This window comes from Furipterus horrens, unplaced genomic scaffold (assembly GCF_987537825.1).
Source record: "Furipterus horrens unplaced genomic scaffold, mFurHor1.1.pri manual_scaffold_2, whole genome shotgun sequence".
Taxonomy (NCBI): domain Eukaryota; kingdom Metazoa; phylum Chordata; class Mammalia; order Chiroptera; family Furipteridae; genus Furipterus; species Furipterus horrens.
This window is the reverse complement of record NW_028327172.1, coordinates 145,614,027-145,631,907: the sequence shown is the minus strand read 5'-3', so window position 1 is coordinate 145,631,907 and position 17,881 is coordinate 145,614,027. Positions and strand designations below refer to the sequence as shown.

The following is a 17,881-nucleotide window of genomic DNA, read 5'->3' as shown; positions in this document are numbered from 1 at the left end:
AACGGTGGTGATTTTGGTCCCCAGGGAACAGTTGGAAGTTGCTAAAGACATTTTGAGTGTCAAGACTGGGAGAGATGTGCTACTGGCGACTAGGTTTACTGCCAAATACCCTGCACTGCACAGGACAGCCCCACAACAATTAATTCCATTACCCAAACTGTCACTAGAGCCCAGGTTTGGACATCAACCAGGCATCCTCTGTTCTCAGGGCATTTGGTGCTGGCTGTCACTCTGACTGGAGCCTTTTCCCTAGGTATCCATGTGGCTCACTTCCTCACCTCTTTTAAGTCTTTTTTCAAATGGCGTTTTCTCAATGCAGTCTACTTTGATCCACCTATTTAAACTGCAATCCCTCCCAACTCTCCTTCTCCACCAACTGCAATGGGCTCACTCATCCTTTGGCCTTCCAAGTCCTACTTACTCCATTCTTTGTTTCTCTTCAATTTCTAAGAGTCCATATAATCTATCCATGTAATATGTATGTTACATTATCTTGTCTCTCCTTGTAGAATCTGAACTCTACTGCTACTAATACATTCCCACGACCTAGAACAATTCCTGTCACTCAATAAACTGACAGAGCAACAAAGGAACAAATAAATGATTGTATGAATAATGGGTATTCATTTTGTTTCTCATTTTTAAAACTACTAATAATGCTGAAGTAAATATCCCTGTACATCTGTGGTTTGTGTTGATTTTTTATTTCTATGCGACCAGAATGCTTTCCAAAATGAAAAATTCCCCATAACCATATGTGACTACCCTTCTGCTCCCCCACTCCTTCTCTCAGCCATTTATAGGTGCTTTTAAAAAAATCTTTTCCATCTCTTTATTATTTAATTTGCATTTTTTTCTGATGACTTGTGAACTTGAGTGTAAGTTAATATATTTGTTGATTATGTAAATTTGATCATCTGTGAATGGTTTTGCAAATCTTTTCTGCTTGTTAAAATCATGGTTTCTCATAAATTTGTAAAAGTTATATATATAATATCTTGTAATCTGTAAGGAAAAATTTTCTAACCTATTTATGTACCTGTTGATTTTGTTTATGGAATTTCTAGACCATAGTTATAATTTCCCATAATAAAATATATACACCTTGTCTTTTGTAGCTTCTGAACTTTTAAAAGTTAAAACCTGCCTTTAAATTTACATGTTGTTTACCCTCTGTTTTCTTGCAAGACCTTTATTATCATTATTTGTTACATTTAAGTCCTTATTCAGAAGAAAAATGAGTTTAATTTCATTTCTTTCCAGGTGAATAACCAGATATACCGGAACCATGTTAAATAATACATCTTTTTTTCACTGAATTAACCTTTGTTAAATATTAAATCTTCCTAATTACTGACCTCAGTGTCTTGATTTGATGTCCTGTTCTATTAACATACTCATATAACCTAGTATATACTAACTTCATGTTTTTTGAGAAAAAAAATTGGTAAAAGGAAAAAGAACTACAACTTGGCAGGTCAAAAGAAATAAGAATATTCAATTCGAAGATGAATTAAAGAATAACTTTAAAATAAGAATAAGTGCACATGTTGCAATTGAACATCATGATATTTTCAATCTACCTGAAAATAAAAATAATAAAACTATTGTTCTCTTCTCACTAGTCATAAAATGACTGGACCAACCTCATTTATTTTTCTTATGAAGTTATTTTAATTTCATATAATCCTGTTCTTTTTCATTGTGCTTATGCTTCCATTTTTTTAGTAATATTTTATTAGGTTTCTCCAGAAAAGAACTAACAGAATATATAAATAGATAAATATATTTATTACATGTAAATGGCTCATATATTTATGAATGCTGGAAGGCCTCAAATCTGCAGTGTGAGCCAGCAGGCTAGTGATCCAGGAGAACCAATGGTTCAGATAAAGTCCAAGGCAGTCTTGGGGTAAGTACCTTTTGCTTGGGTAGCCCATCTGTTTTGGTCTATTTAGGCCATCAACTAATGAATGAGGACTGCCCACACTATGGAGGGCAATCTGCTTGCAGTTTGCTGATTTAAATATTAACCTCATGACATACAAATGGCTAATAGACATATGAAAACATGATCAGTGTCACTAATCATCAGAGAAATGCAAATTAAAACCACAATGAGATATCACCTCACACATGTCAGAATGGCTACCATCAATAAATCAATAAAAAACAAGTGTTGGTGAAGATGTAGAGAGAAAAAGAGAACCCTCATGCACTGTTGGTGAGAATACAGACTGATGCAGCCACTATGGAAAACAGTATGGATGTTCCTTAAAAAATTAAAAATGAAACTCCCTTATGACCCAGCTATTCCACTTTTGGGTACATATCTGAAGAAATCAAAAACAATAATTCAAAAGAATAAATGAACCCCATGTTCATTGTAGTCTTATTTATACGAGACAAGTTATGGAAACAACCCACATGCTCATCAACAGAAGAGTGGATCAAAAAGCTGTGAAACATTTATATGATGGAATATTACTCAGCCATAAGACAAGACAAAATCTACCATTTTTGACAGTATGGATGGACCTAGTAGGTGTTATACTTAGGGAAATATGTCAGTCAAAGAAAAAGAAATACCATATGATTTCACTTATATGTGGAATCTAAAGAATAATTTAAAAATCAAACAAAACAAAAACAGACTTATACATACAGAGAACAGACTGATGGTTGCCAGGTGGGAGAGGGGTTGAGGGATTGGGTAAAAAAGGTGGAGGTATTGAGAAGAACAGATAGGTCATTACACAATAGTCATGGGGATGTAAAGGATAGCATAGGGAATCTAGTCAATCATGTAATGACTATGCATAGTGTCAGTTGGGTGCTAGAAATATCAGGTGGAATACTTTATAGAGTATATAGCTGTCTAATTACTATGCTTTATACCTGAAACTAATGCAAAATAATATTGAATATAAAAAAAATGTTAACCTAATCCAGTAACACCCTCTAAGTTGAAACATAACTTTAACCATCACAAATATCTTATGTAATTTCTTATTTTTAAGAAAACTTATTTGTGGAAAAATGTATATTTTATCCCTAGGAAAAGTTGATTCCTAAGAAAAGTACTGAGTAGGCACGACTTCAGGGTCAAAGTAAATAAGTTTATGAACCTACTTATACTCTGATTCTATTAACTGTAAAACCATTCATTAAAAGTTCCATTAATCTCAAGTTACAGGGCTCAAAGAAAAACCTGTTAAGACTTTGTAGATGCTCATTTCTTCTATCACAACTTATCTTGTATATTTTTGTCCTGGCACTTCAGAGGGACTGAAATAAAATTGGTGGCCAACTCCTGGCCATTGTGGCATCATGAGAATTTTCATCATTGCTAATTGTATACCCCTGCTACTACATGCATTAATCTGATTGCCCCCTACTTGTTCCTGCCCTGGTTAGGGATTTAAGAACACATTTAAGGTAGAGGAAATAAAATCTGTGAGTCTCTTAAAATATGAGTCATAGATTCTTTGTAGCAATGTTAGTTCTGAGTTTCTTCAGTAATTCAGGGGTTAAATAGGCCTTTCATAAGGCCTATAGATATCTACTCCCCCACAGACATAAGTGGCTCACTCTGACATTCACTCAAATAGTTAAAGCGGGTTTCCCGGAGTTGATTAGTTGGTATGTGTATCTCTGGTAGATTTACCTGGTGTATGATCAGAGTCTGCAGTCAGTGTTTCATCAGGAATTCTGTTGCCAATGGCCCAGTCCAAGTCATCTTCAGAGTCTTGAGTAAGACTGCAGGCCATGGTCCAGTTTCCAGAAGTTGTCTCAAAATTGCAGCTTCCTCTTGTGGTTGTGTACTGGCCTAAGGAAACAAAAAATTTAATGGGATGTTCTGGAAATCCATATTTCACTTTATATTATACTACATTAGTGATGATTTTAATTGGTATCTATATATTCTAATTCTTTATAGATAATATCAATTGTACACTAGCCTTTTTTTAATCATAGGGTCTAGAAGAAGTGAATGAATATTGTAATTTATCCATTAAGAAGTTACATGGATTGACTGATAATAGTCATAGGTGATAGATAAAACTGTGAACATAACATTATGATAACACCAATAATTCAGGTCAAATAAATCAACTTCAGGTGTCCAAATATTTAATACTCCAGTGTTTGAACAGCATAGACCATTAGAGATGCAAAATCATTTACTAAAGAAAAGGTGTCTTTGGGAGAAGTAGTAAACTGTATAGACACAAATCTTTTCAGCATATTATACCAACCACCCACATACAACATTTCAGAGCTAGTCAGTAAATAAAGAGACAAATCCTCCTCTAAAAGTGATGGTTGATAACTCATTAAAAATTAAGTTACTTACAATAAAAAATTACTAGATAATAACTGAGTGTGTTGGGATAATAACTAGTCATCTGTGAAAAGTGCCATCATAACAGCCCGATATCTGCTTTCTTTTTCCTTTTTCTTTTTCTTAGCGAAGCAGCTATTATATTTTGGCATTCACTGTAAAAACTGACTGTGTTGTACAGTCAAAATGAATTATTGGGTGATTTAATCAGCATGAACAAACTAAAATTGTCATTGGATTTTTTAGAAGATGAAGTTTGTGTGAATTTTAACAGTTCTTCTTCAGTTGTCTTATTGCTTATAACCTTTTCTAACTTACCACTAACATTAGTATATAGAAATTTCATCAGAAAAAAATTTGCTGTTAAAATAGTCACCAGATACATAGCAAACATAGTTTTCATATTTTTATAGAAAATTTTCTGGATCTCTGAAAGTATTTTCATAAAATATCAGCACTTCATTTCTCTGGTAAGAAAGCATATTATCCCCAAAACTAGAATCATTTTAATGGTGTACATTTCTTTCATTCATTCTACATGATTTATAATCCATTGATTATTATATGTTTCTTTATGGATTTTGACTATCTTACTTTATGCCTTTCTATACCAAACCTATGGTATAGATAGGTTTACATTATGTAAACAATATGGATAAAAGTGAGAAATGCAGCTCTCCTGTGTTTAGTTAACACAACTGTAAACATGCAGAAGCAGCCATTGTGGGTTCTTTAGAATAGTGTCACATACAGGATCTGCACTGTTGTATTTCTGTGTAACTGACTCTCTGACACATTGGTCCTATAACAATTATCCTACCTTCTTTCCATTCTCTGTGATCACTCTTATCTTTACAGCTCTAACTTATTTAACATATGACCTTATCATTGACTCAAAGGATATCTATACAATCAAGGTCAATTATTTGATATTTTAATTTTCTACCTCAAATTATGTCACTTTTCCTTTCTAGCACTAATCTCAGTTTATGATCTCTACTTATCAACACTGCTTTAATCATTCCATAGCCTCATTTATTTCAAAGTCACATAACTTTTCCATGTCCTTTAACCTCACATTCTCTACTAATCCCTTTCTAATAATTTGTAGACTAGTCAGGGAGCCCCTCTTGATTTAAAAAATAAATATTCATTTGCTTAAATTTCTCACCCTGTATACCTTCACTCATCCTGTCCCACAGCCCTTCACTCTGTTATGCAGATGGCCTACAAATGCAGAGCCACGATGAAATGCAGGTGTTTATTTTCAAATGCTTGTCAAACATTTCACTTGGAATGTGCAATTGTCACCTAGAAACCAACAAGCCTAAAACAAATTCATCATTCACTTCTCCAAATGGGCTCTTCTTTTTGAGATTACTCGTTAATCTCATACATGAATCTTCTCACTCTAAAAACTCAAAGAGTGGAATTATCTTTGATTCTATATTCTTCATTTCCATATCCAGTCTATCACCAATAGCTGTAGATTCTCCCTTTGGAAGCCTATTTCCTTCCTTGCAGTTCCATAGCCCCTGTTTCAGTTCCATTGATTCAGCTGATTTATTTTAAGAGGTTTTTTTATTTAATGTAGCCTTTAATCTGTCAACCTTACAAACCCAAACCGTATCAATCATCTTTAAGAATGTTCTTGCATTATTTCCTTTGCTAAAAATATTCAAGTTTTCACATTGTTTGAAAATTCTCCCCCAAACCTCTATCCTTGAATATAGTCATCTTTCTTGTAATGCAAAGTGGTTTCAGGCTGAAATCTGTCTCATTTTCAAAATTGCCTGCCAACTAAATTTCTTGGAAAATTATCTCAAATAAAAACAGTTTTTTTCAACTTTTATGCTTAGGACTACTCTTCACTTTTTAAAATGTTTTCTCTAGCAGTTAGGTGCTCAGTGTCAATCATTCATTCCCTCTCTTGTTCAGGACAGAACTGCAATTTTCTCCAAGTATTCACCTTCTTTCACTCAGATAAGTGTTTCATGGATGAAGCAGTCCCCTCCCTCCTCAACTCCAGATGTGACACATGGCTTATCTCAGAAATTGTGATGCGATATTCATTTTTCTTAATTAGTTTAGGCATAGTCTTGGGATGCAATTCTAGACAATGAGATTTATTGGGGAAAAGGCACGTAGGGAAAGTTTTCCTTATTCTTAAAAATAAATCAAAAGGAAGAAAACCTATTTGTCCTTTCTCAGGATATCATTGCAAAGGTGTGATAATTGGGAGTGAATAGATTATAGGAGAGGAGCTCACTTTATAAGAAAATCAGTTATCTGCAGACGGCAGAGCATAAAGAAGGAGGGACTTCATACAATTCTATACTTTTGATGATTAAAGTTACTTAATTAACCAAATCTAGATTTCACTTGTTTTTGGACTTTTGCTATTTGATATAGTACATTTTCTGTATTGCCTGTATCAGTTAAAAATGCAATTGATTCCAAGAAACTGAAAATTCAAATAACAGTAAATTAAACAGACGGGAACTAATTTATCTTAATTAACAATAAGTCAGGGAGCTGTCAGCTTAAGACTGGTGTTGGGGTTCAAGCATGCAGTGTGAAGCACACATTTCCCTGCTTTCCGTCCTGTCATCCTGTCATCCTCATGCTCACTCATGGTTGCAGGATGACCATGTGTTGCTTCCCAGTGTCACAAGTGTTTGAGGCATTGAAGGAAACGGAAAGAGAAAATGTCTTTTCTTTTTGAAAGAGACATCTTCCCAAAATTTCCAAGTATATCTTACTAGTCTCTGGTGACTACAAGGAAGTTTGCAGATGGTAGCTGGCTACAATGCTATTCCAAATAAATTTCGAGTTTTGTTTTCAAGGAACAAAAGAAATAGAAAGGCAATTAGTGGTTAAGGTTGGAATTTCTGCTACAAGTATTTTTATCTTCTCTTCTCTATTCCATCTAGCAAATCATACTCTTCTTTCAATGTCCAGCTTATGTACTATCTCTCCCTTTCCAGAGCATGTCAGTTCTCTTGGTGAGTATGTGTGTGTTTTATGGCACTTAACAGCAAGTATAGTTGTTACCATTGATTGGAAAATTCATTATTGTTTTATTTTATATTGACAATTTACTCGTTGCTTACCATTGATTTACTATAAACAATTTCCATGTGATCAGTTATTACTGATGAACTACATTATATATGTTTCCATATACAACTATTTAATGATGGATAATATGAAGACTTTGTAGTATTTCTTGATGAAGAATATGCATCATCAGTATTTTCAAAATAGACATTGCTTTAGAAAAACTATTTTCTAAACTGTGATGTTTATCATGATTAGTAACACTCTTTTAAAAAATTGGCATCTTCCCAGTGGTATAATATTCAGCCACATGGTTGCATGGTCAGTGTAAATACTGATCAATTAGCATATTTAAGAGACAGCTCCATAATTAATTATTTTTAATTCCTCTGTCTACATATCTACTTTATTTTGCCAAACCATAATGCATCATACAGGAATATTAAATAGTTTCTCCTCATCATGAAATGGCTTCTTGGAGTGCTGCATTGAGAAGGATTTTTAAGAATCTGGGTTCAATGGGAAAGAGTGACATGCCTGGATGGGATGTTTGTTTTTGTAAGAGGCAGGAGAGAAAGCAACAACCAACACATTGTGTATCTCAGCCTAGAAATCAAAGTGCACTTAATACATGTTTTAGGTAATAATTTCCTTTCATGAAAGAAGAGAACATCTTTTCTGATTTAATTGTTCCTTTTAAAATGAACTGATCTCTTATTATAAATCATACATTTTGCAACAGGAGGTAAAGATGCAGAAGATAATTTTGCCTTTGCTCATTAACCTACAGTAAAAATTTAGTCATGAGGCATAACTGCCTTTATTTTCTAGTAAGTAAAAAGGTCATATAAACAAGACATTCATTATGACTGACACATTTCAAGAAAATATGATGTGATAATATGGAAGAAGTTAACATTATTAATTCTAGTAGACTGGACAGATGTATTCTTTACATTATTACACTTAATTTTCAAAGCATTCAATAGGATGGATGTTATTATACCAACTAAACAGATAACAAAGGTGAGTCTTTGAGAATTTAAATAATTACCCAACAAGTAGGGGTCAAAGTCAAAATGAAGACTTCAGTTTAACAACCCAAAAGGTTAATCCTCCCTTATATTTCTCCAAAGGTCAGTCTGAAAATGTTGTAATTTATTCTATTATGCACATAAATTATCTGACTTCAGGAATCTACTCCTGATGATTTACACTGGAGAATGTATCTAAAAGACCATCAATATATGACACTAGTGATGTCAATTTGCAGAACCAGTAACTAATCTGTATATTTCTGTCCTGCACAGTGTTCCTTTTGGATATGAACAAAGTCTATCAATGGGTTGTAAAAGAAATATACTATTTAATTTGTCAACATATTACTTTTATATTAATAAATTCAACCTCTTAAAGTTGTCCAAAGTTGTGGGTAACAGTAATTGATATAAGTATGTAATTGATTTCTGTTTCAGAAAATCAAAGCTGCCTCTGTGTGTTTTCACATCAATACCTCAAATAGCTCTGGAGAAAAAGCACAGAAGGCATTCTCAGAGGAAAAATTAGTGAAGAAAAAAACCCCTCAAAACAAATAAACAAAACATTGGAGGCATTCACATTTGAAAAACTAAAATAAACATTGGTGCAAAAGTAATGTCCGACTTTTTTAAAAGAAAGTTTTAGAGTATTTATTAAATTTGTGCCTCTTCTTATAATTTTTTGATGTCACAGTGACTACTTTATACCTTATTTTTTCAGATTATCAAAGTGTTGTTCATAATCATCCACGATATTTGCACCCATATTTGTCCCATCTAAAGACCACATTAGAAATATTTTACTCTATGAGTTTCATAAAGGTGCCAATGCAAGGACAGCAGAAAATCTCTTCAGAGCACTTAGGGGGACAATGCAGTGACAGAAAGAAGTTGCAGGAATTGATTTTCCCATTTCCAAAGTGGGGATTTCAATTTGAAAAATGAGCCAAAAGATGGTTGTCCAAAAAAACTTTATTCCGAAGTGTTGGAAGCTGTTGTCACAGAAAACCCCACCATTACCTCCAGGGAACTTGCAGAACAATTTAATGTAGCCCATACAACTGTGCTACACCAACTGAAAAGGATCGGAAAGGTTACATTAGTTGGAAAATGGGTCGCACATGAACTGTCTCCAGAGAATATCTGCAACAGTGTGTTGCTTGTTGTGAATCATTGCTTTCGCAATATGTTCAGGCACCATTATTAGGTAGGCTTGTTACAGGTTATGAGAAGTGGATCCCTTACCATAACATTAAATGCCACTGAGAGTGGATCAGTTGAGGAGGAAGAAGAGTTCAACAACCAAGAGGAAGACTTCATCCAAAGAATATCACGTTGAGTGGATGGTGGGATATGGGAGGAATTGTCCATTATGAACTCTTAGACAACAATCAAACAAGTACTGCTAATCTTTACTGTGAACAACTTTGTCGTCTGAAAGCAGCTTTGAACCAAAAGCAACCCTCCTTAGTCAACAGAAAGTGTGTCATCATCCATCATGATAATGCTTGTCCTCACACAGCTTGGTTGGGAAATATTGCTTCATCCTCCATATTCTCCTGAGCTTGCTCCTTCTGATTATCACTTGTTTCAGGGGCCACAGAACCATTTTGATGGTCTTAGGTTGACATCAAGAGATGAGGTTGGAAATGAGTTGGATTCATATTTTGTTTCAAAACCTAAAGAATTTTACAAGCATGGTATTTATAAGCTAGTTGACAGATGGAATGAGGTTCTAGAAAGCAAAGGAGGTTATGTTAATGAATAAATATTTTCATAACCATGGGCTTTTTCATTTTTAAAATAGACCTCGAAATCGCACATTGTTTTTGCACCAACCTTATACTTCTAACTCTTTCCAATGTTTTGTAAGCCTAGTTCTCTATTGTATTAGCTGTAATACCCTTATTCTTCATAGAACTTGATGCACTTTAAAATTAACCAAGAAACCTTTCATTTACTAACAACTTCTTTAAAAAGGAACAACATCGCATTTTAATACACTATTTCTTTAGTTTTTTCCCCAAGTACAAAGTAGATTTTTGAAGCCTGACAATGTTTTGGTCATTTTTACATACCTAATATTTAGAAAGTTGTTCTTAGCCCATACTAGGAATAGGAAAAAAATGAAAGCGCATAATATTTACATAAATATTTTCAATATTTGTACATCTTAACATAAAAGAAAGATAAGTTCATTATCTGGAATAACGTTTCTTTTCTTTTTAAAAAAGATTCTCGGGAGATCAAAGATGACAGAGGAGCTACACTAACCTCCTCCCAGGACCAGTCTGGATTTAAAACTTAATTTTGGAGAAATCATCTGGAATAACCAACCGAACACTAGCTGGAGAAAAGTATTATAACCACGGAGAGACAGAAAAGGCCGCTACATCACAACGTGACCAGTAGGGAGTGCGGAGACATGGAAGGGCTGACTGGGCTTCCACGGGTGGCAGATGAAGGGACTGAGAAACAGCTCAGCAGCCGGGGGTTCCCCCTGAGAAGGACAGGATCTAAACCCACGGCTGGGCTTCCCAGCCTACAGCAACAAAGTGGAAAGTAAAATAGTATCCAGCTGTGAAAAGCAAAAAGCCACAGGGTTTCTTGCTAGCCAGAGAGAAACAGTGGGAGAAAAAGAGCTCTTAAGTGGATCACATACAAAAATATTTTGACCCCCACTTACCCTGGGCTCAAGCAGAGGGAAGGCAGAGGGGACTAGAGATGCTTGGGGAGAGTTTGGTGTGGTGTCTTTGAGGGGAGAACTGGGGGGGGGGGGCAGCCGACCTGGTCCCAGTGCTGACTCATCCCCAGTACTGCAGGCAGACCATTCCCCTCCAAGTGGCATCAGTTTGAGGGGAAGCAAAAGCCCTGCCTACAGGAATTAAGCTGCCACATCAATGGTCCTTAAGCCTGATGGCTAATCACAGATTGAATAGATTAACAACTAAAGAAGTAAGACAAAGGCAGTAGATCCCTGGAAGTCTCCAAGAGGCTGCCTAGGGCCAGACTGGTACATGATCTGATGCCACCAGGGGCAGATCCAGGAAGTGCAGATCATTCTAAGAAGCACTAACAAACGATAGGAGTCACAAAAATGGGGAGACAGAGGAAAAAAAACCCCATCGAAAGGAAAGGTAGAAACCCCAGAAAGAGTACTAAATGAAATAGAGGAGAGCAAACTATCAGATATGGAATTCAAAACATGGATTATGGAGAAGCTTAATGAGCTCAGAGGAAACTATAAGGAACTCCAGAAAAACTACAAGGAACTTACTGAGAATTACACCAGCATGAAAAAGGACATAGAAGCTATCAATAAGAGCCAGGAGGAAATGAAGAATATGATCTCTGAATTGAAGAACACAGTAGAAGGACTTAAAAGCAGGCTAGAGGAAGCAGAAGATCAGATAAGCAAGCTGGAGGACAACCTAGACAAAAACTCCCAGACAGGGCAATAAAATGAAAAAAGACTGAACAAGAATGAAGAGGTTCTAAGACAGCTGCAGGACAACATAAAATGTAATAATATCCATATCAAAGGAATTCCAGAAGGAGAAGAAGAAGAGCAAGGGATAGAAAACCTCTTTGAAAAACTAATGACAGAAAACTTCCCTAAAGTGAGGAGAGAAAGAGTCATGCAAGTCCAGGAAGCACAGAGGGTCCCAATGAAGAGGAACCCCAACAGGCCCACATCAAGACACATGGTAATTAAAATGGCAACAACCAAAGACAAAGAGAGAATCCTAAAATCAGCAAGAGAGAAACAACTAATAACATACAAGGGAGCTCCAATAAGGCTATCATCAGATTTCTCAGCAGAAACACTACAAGCCAGAAGGGTATGGCAAAAAATATTCCAAGCAATGAAAAACAAAGGCCTACAACCAAGAATACTCTACCCATTCAAAATGGAAGGTGAAATAAGGAGTTTCCAAGACAAAGAAGGCTAAAAGAATACATCTCCATCAAACCAGCATTGCAAGAGATGCTAAAGGGTCTGCTTCAAGAAGATGAAGAAACAGAGAGACAGAGAGAAACATGAGTACAAAGGAAGGAAATGACAACGAATAAGTACTTATCAATAATAACCTTAAATGTAAATGGATTAAATGCTCCAATTAAAAGACATAGGGTAGCTGAATGGAGTAGAAAGCATGCCCACATATATGCTGTCTACAAGAGACCCACCTTAGAACAAAAGATCTACATAGACTGAAAGTGAAGAGATGGAAAAAAGTATTTCAAGCAAATGGACATAAAAAAAAAAAAAAAGTTGGGGTAGCAATACTTATATCAGACAAAACAGATTTCACAGCAAAGGCCATAAAAAGAGACAAAGAAGGTCATTTCATAATACTTAAGGGAACAATCCATCAAGAAGATATAACCCTTATAAATATATATGCACCCAACTTAGGAGCACCCAAATATGTAAGGAAATTTTTGAAAGACTCCAAGAAAGATATAGACAGCAACACACTCATAGTAGGGGACTTTAACACCCCATTGTCAACAATGGACAGATCTTCGAAGCAAAGGAACACCAAAGATATTGGGGCACTGAACAGCACTTTAGATCAAATGGACTTAGTTGACATATAATAGAACTTTTCACCCCAAAGAAGCAAAATATACATTCTTCTCAAGTGCACATGGCACATTTTCAAAGATAGACCACATGGTAGGATACAAAACAAGCCTCAACAAATTCAAGAAAATTGAAATTATATCAAGCATCTTCTCAGATCACAATGGCTTAAAATTGGAAATCAACCTCAAGGAAAAAACTCAAAAATACTCAAACTCATGGAGAATGAATAACATGCTATTAAAAAATGAATGGGTTAACAATGAAATCAAGGAAGAAATCAAAAAGTTTCTGAAAACTAATGATAATAAGCATACATCAACCCAAAACCTATGGGATACAGCAAAAGCAGTCCTGAGAGGAAAGTTCATAGCAATACAGGTCTGCCTAAAAAAGCTAGAAGAATCTCTAACAAAAAATTTAACCCTACAGCTACAAGAACTAGAGGAAGAACAACAAGCAAAGCCCAGATGAAGTAGAAGGAAGGAAATCATCAAGATAAGAGCAGGATTAAGTGACATAGAGACTAACAATTCAAAAGATCAACATAAGTAGGAGCTGGTTCTTTGAAAAGATAAACAAAATTGACAAGCCTTTAACCAGGCTCATCAAGAAAAAAAGAGAGAGGACCCAAATAAATAAAATCAGAAACGAAAGAGAAGAAATCACAACTGATACCACAGAAATACAAAGGATTGTAAGAAATTATTATGAACAACTGTATGGCAAGAAATTTGACAACCTAGAGGAAATGGACAAATTCCTGGAAACATATAGTCTTCCAAAACTAAATCAAGAAGAAGCGGAAAGTCGGAATAGACCAATAGCAACTAGTGAAATTGAAGCAGTAATCAAAAAACTCCTGGCACACAAAAGCCCTGGACTGGATGGCTTCACAGGTGAATTCTACAAAATATTTAGGAAAGAATTAACTCCTATCCTCAGATTATTCCAAAAGATCCAAGAAGAGGGAAGACTCTCAAACTCGTCCTATGAAGCCAGTATTACCCTAATTCCAAAATCAGGTCAAGACACAACAAAGAAAGAAAACTATAGGCCAATATCACTGATGAACACAGATGCTAAAATCCTCAACAAAATATTAGCAAACCGGATCCAGAGACACATTAGAAAAATCATACACCACGATCAAGTGGGATTTATCCCAGGGATGCAAGGATGGTTTAATATTTGCAAATCAATAAATGTAATAACCACATAAACAAAATGAAAGACATAAACCACATAATCATATCAATAGATGCAGAAAAAGCATTTGATAAAGTATAACATCCATTTATGATGAAAACTCTCAGTAAAATGGGAATAGAGGGGACATACCTCAACATAATAAAGGCCATATATGAGAAACCTGAAGCCAACATCATACTCAATTGGCAAAAACTGAGAGCTTTCCCCCTGAGGTCAGGAACAAGACAAGGATGTCCACTTTCCCCACTCCTATTCAACATAGTCTTGGAAGTTCTAGCCATAGCAACCAGACAAGAAAGAGAAATAAAAGGCATCCAAATTAGAAAAGAGGAAGTAAAACTGTCATTATTTGCAGATGACATGATAGTGTACATAGAAAACCCTATAGACTCCACAAAAAAAACTACTCGAATAAGTGAATTCAGCAAAATAGCAGGGTAAAAAGTCAATATTCAGAAATCAAAGGCATTTCTGTACACCAACAATAAAATCTCAGAGATAGAAACTAAAAAATAAATCCCTTTTACCATAGCAACAAGAAAAATAAAGTACCTTGGAATAAACTTAACCAAGGAGGTAAAATGCTCATGAATGGGAAGAATCAACATCATTAAAATATCTATACTACCCAAAGCAATTTAGAGATCCAATGCAATCCCTATTAAAATACCAGTGAAATTTTTCACAGACCTAGAACAAATACTTCAAAAATTCATATGGAACCAAAAAAGAGCTTGAATAGCCACAGCAATTTTGAGGAAGAAGAACACAGTAGGAGGAATCACAATACCTGATATCAAACTATACAAGGCCACGGTAATCAAAACAGTCTGGAACTGGCATAAGAACAGACATATAGACCAATGGAACAAACAGAGAGCCCAGAAATAAACCCAGGTCTATATGGTCAACTAATATTTGACAAAGGGGGAAGGAGCATAAAATGGATTGAGAAGAGCCTCTTCAACGAATGGTGTTGGGAGAACTGGACAGGGACATGCAAAAAAATGAAATTAGACCACCAACTTACACCATACACCAGAATAAACTCAAAATGGATCAAAGATTTAAATGTAAGCTGTGATACCCTAAAAGTCCTAGAGGAAAAAATAGGCAAGAAAATTTCAGATATCCCACATAGTAACATTTTCACTGATATATCTCCTAAGACAAGGGAAATAAAGGAAAGAATAAACAAATGGGACTACATCAAACTAAAAAGTTTCTGCTCAGCTAAAGAAAACATCAGCAAGATGAAAAAAAAAAACCAACCATATGGGAAAATGTATTTGCCAATGATACCTCAGACAAGGGATTGATCTCAAAAATATATAAATAACTCATACGACTCAACACCAAGAAGACAGACAACCCAATTAAAAAATAAACAAAGGACCTGAACAAAAACTTCTCCAAAGAGGACATACAGAGGGTCCATAGACATATGAAAGAATGCTCAACATCACTAGCCGTCTGAGAGATGCAAATAAAAACCACAATGATATACCACCTCATACTAGTCACAATGGCCATCATCAACAAATCAACAAACAACTTGTGCTGGAGAGGATGCGGAGAAACGGGAACCCTGGTGCATTGCTGGTTGGAATGCAGACTGCTGCAGCCACTATGGAAAACCGTTTGGAATTTCCTCAAAAACTAAAAATGAAACTGCCTTTTGAACCATCAATTCCGTTGCTAGGATTATATCTGAAAAATCCCGAAACACCAATTCAATAGAACCTATGCACCCCTATGTTCATAGCAGCACTATTTACAATAGCCAAGTGCTGGAAAAAAACTAAGTGCCCATCTGTAGATGAGTGGATCAAAAAACTGTGGTACATTTACACAATGGAGTTCTATGTAGCAAAAAGAAAGAAGGAACTTCTACCATTTGCAACAACATGGATGGAACTAGAGAGAATTATGCTTAGTGAAATAAGGCAGGCAAGGAAAGAAAAATTCCTTATGCTGTCACCTATTACAGGAAACTAATGAACAACACCAATGAATGAACAAAACTGAACCAGAGGTATGTAAACAAGGAGTGGACTAACAGTAACAAGGAGGGGAGGCAGGAGGAAGAGAAGGGGGTAAGATGGGGAAGGGTCTAGTCAAAGAACATGTATAAATGACCCACAGACATGGACAACTGAGTGGGGACTGAATATGAGAGAAGGGCGGGACAGGGTGCAGGGAAGCAAGAGGGGGAAAAAAGTGGGACAACTGTAATGGAAAAACAAACAAAAAAATTTTTAGTGGGGGAAGAATGAAAACATGAAGAATGGAAATGTCAGTTCAGTGAATATTAGAAGGACAAGGATTTTCCTTAACACTGTATATTTTTCTCCCTCTCTGATCCCTCCAGTTTGGCATTCTAAAGAAGTAAGTAATGACATAAGTTTCTTTGCATAAAACTAATAAGACCAGTTGTTAATAGAGTTTTTTTTTTTTTTGACCAAGACGTTGACTGGAATGTCATGCCTAAAGGAGACATGCTTGGGCTCTGGTTGTTACCAAAAAACCCTGAGGAACTGGGAATGACTTTCGAAGGTAATAAAAGTCCACGAAATAAAAGGCCTGGTACCATGGTTGGTGGTGCGTTCCACAGCAATCTTTCCAGGGAAGGAATGAAGGTTGTTTTCCTGAAAGATGGCTAGAAGGGACCTTAAGGCACAATGGAAAACTAGAAGGACTTGGAAAAGACAGGTGTGTACAGGCAAGGCTGAATGCCAGGTATGTGGCTCAGCTTCTGTGCCCTGAGGGGCAGACTGAAAGTCATTTGCTGCTCTTGTTGTGTTTATACAAATGAACAGGATAAATTAAAAATGGGCTTAATGCAGTCCCTTTAATGACAAGGAGGGTAATCTTAAGGAGAAAAATCGTTATTCAAAGAGAATCATAATGATCAGTGGCAGACTACAAAGTAGTGCAGCTAACTGTCTTTAAAGTTTCTTTTCATTTAAAATATGTTTTCATTTGAAAGTTAAACTATGTCTGAGGTATCATCAAAGATGTTTAATTTACAGGCAAGAAGAATGTCAAATGCCTTGCAACTGGATGTCTTTCCAATAACACAGTCTTACAGATTTAGAGACTTGTTTGTGGATTATGTTATACAAATTAACCTATGTTTTCTGTTTTCAAAGGACATAAGCCTATGATCTCATTACGTGAGTGGTTGTGTGTACATATAGGCCTCACTTAATCCTGTCTGTATTGCTGCCTCCTGAGACTCAATGGTTTGGCTGAACTAAGTGGCTGGGTTGGTGAAATATGGGGTCGTCTGTGGGCTTCACTTTACAAAACCGGTTTCTCTTTTTTATCCTAATGACTTGGACAGAAAGGGCCCAGAGGTCTGAGAGGGAGGAAACCTAAAATATTTCCCTCAGCCCAAACTAAGTATAATGGGCAAAAGGATTTTGGACAGGTGAGATGTGCCTAGCACACCTTCCTCCAAAGAAGCCCTTTTTTTCCCTAATGTGGGACATTGAAAAATTAATCCTTGCCTTCTGTTATCTAGTGGTTATGGATTGAATGATGTCTTTTAACCCTGTTGCCAAATCTGTTGCCCCCAGAATACAACAAGGATTCCAGCCTGTTAAACCAAGCATGCCGTTGTCTGGGGACAGC

The 17,881-nt window shown here is 35.9% G+C and overlaps 1 protein-coding gene across 1 annotated transcript in view; it reads right to left on the bottom strand.

Moving 5' to 3' along the window:
• Positions 1-17,881, bottom strand: part of MALRD1 (MAM and LDL receptor class A domain containing 1) — a 622,346-nt gene that overhangs the window by 182,609 nt on the left and 421,856 nt on the right. Inside the window, 1 exon segment of the mRNA XM_090268028.1 lies at positions 3,668-3,829. Coding sequence (XP_090124154.1) covers positions 3,668-3,829 — 162 coding nt within the window.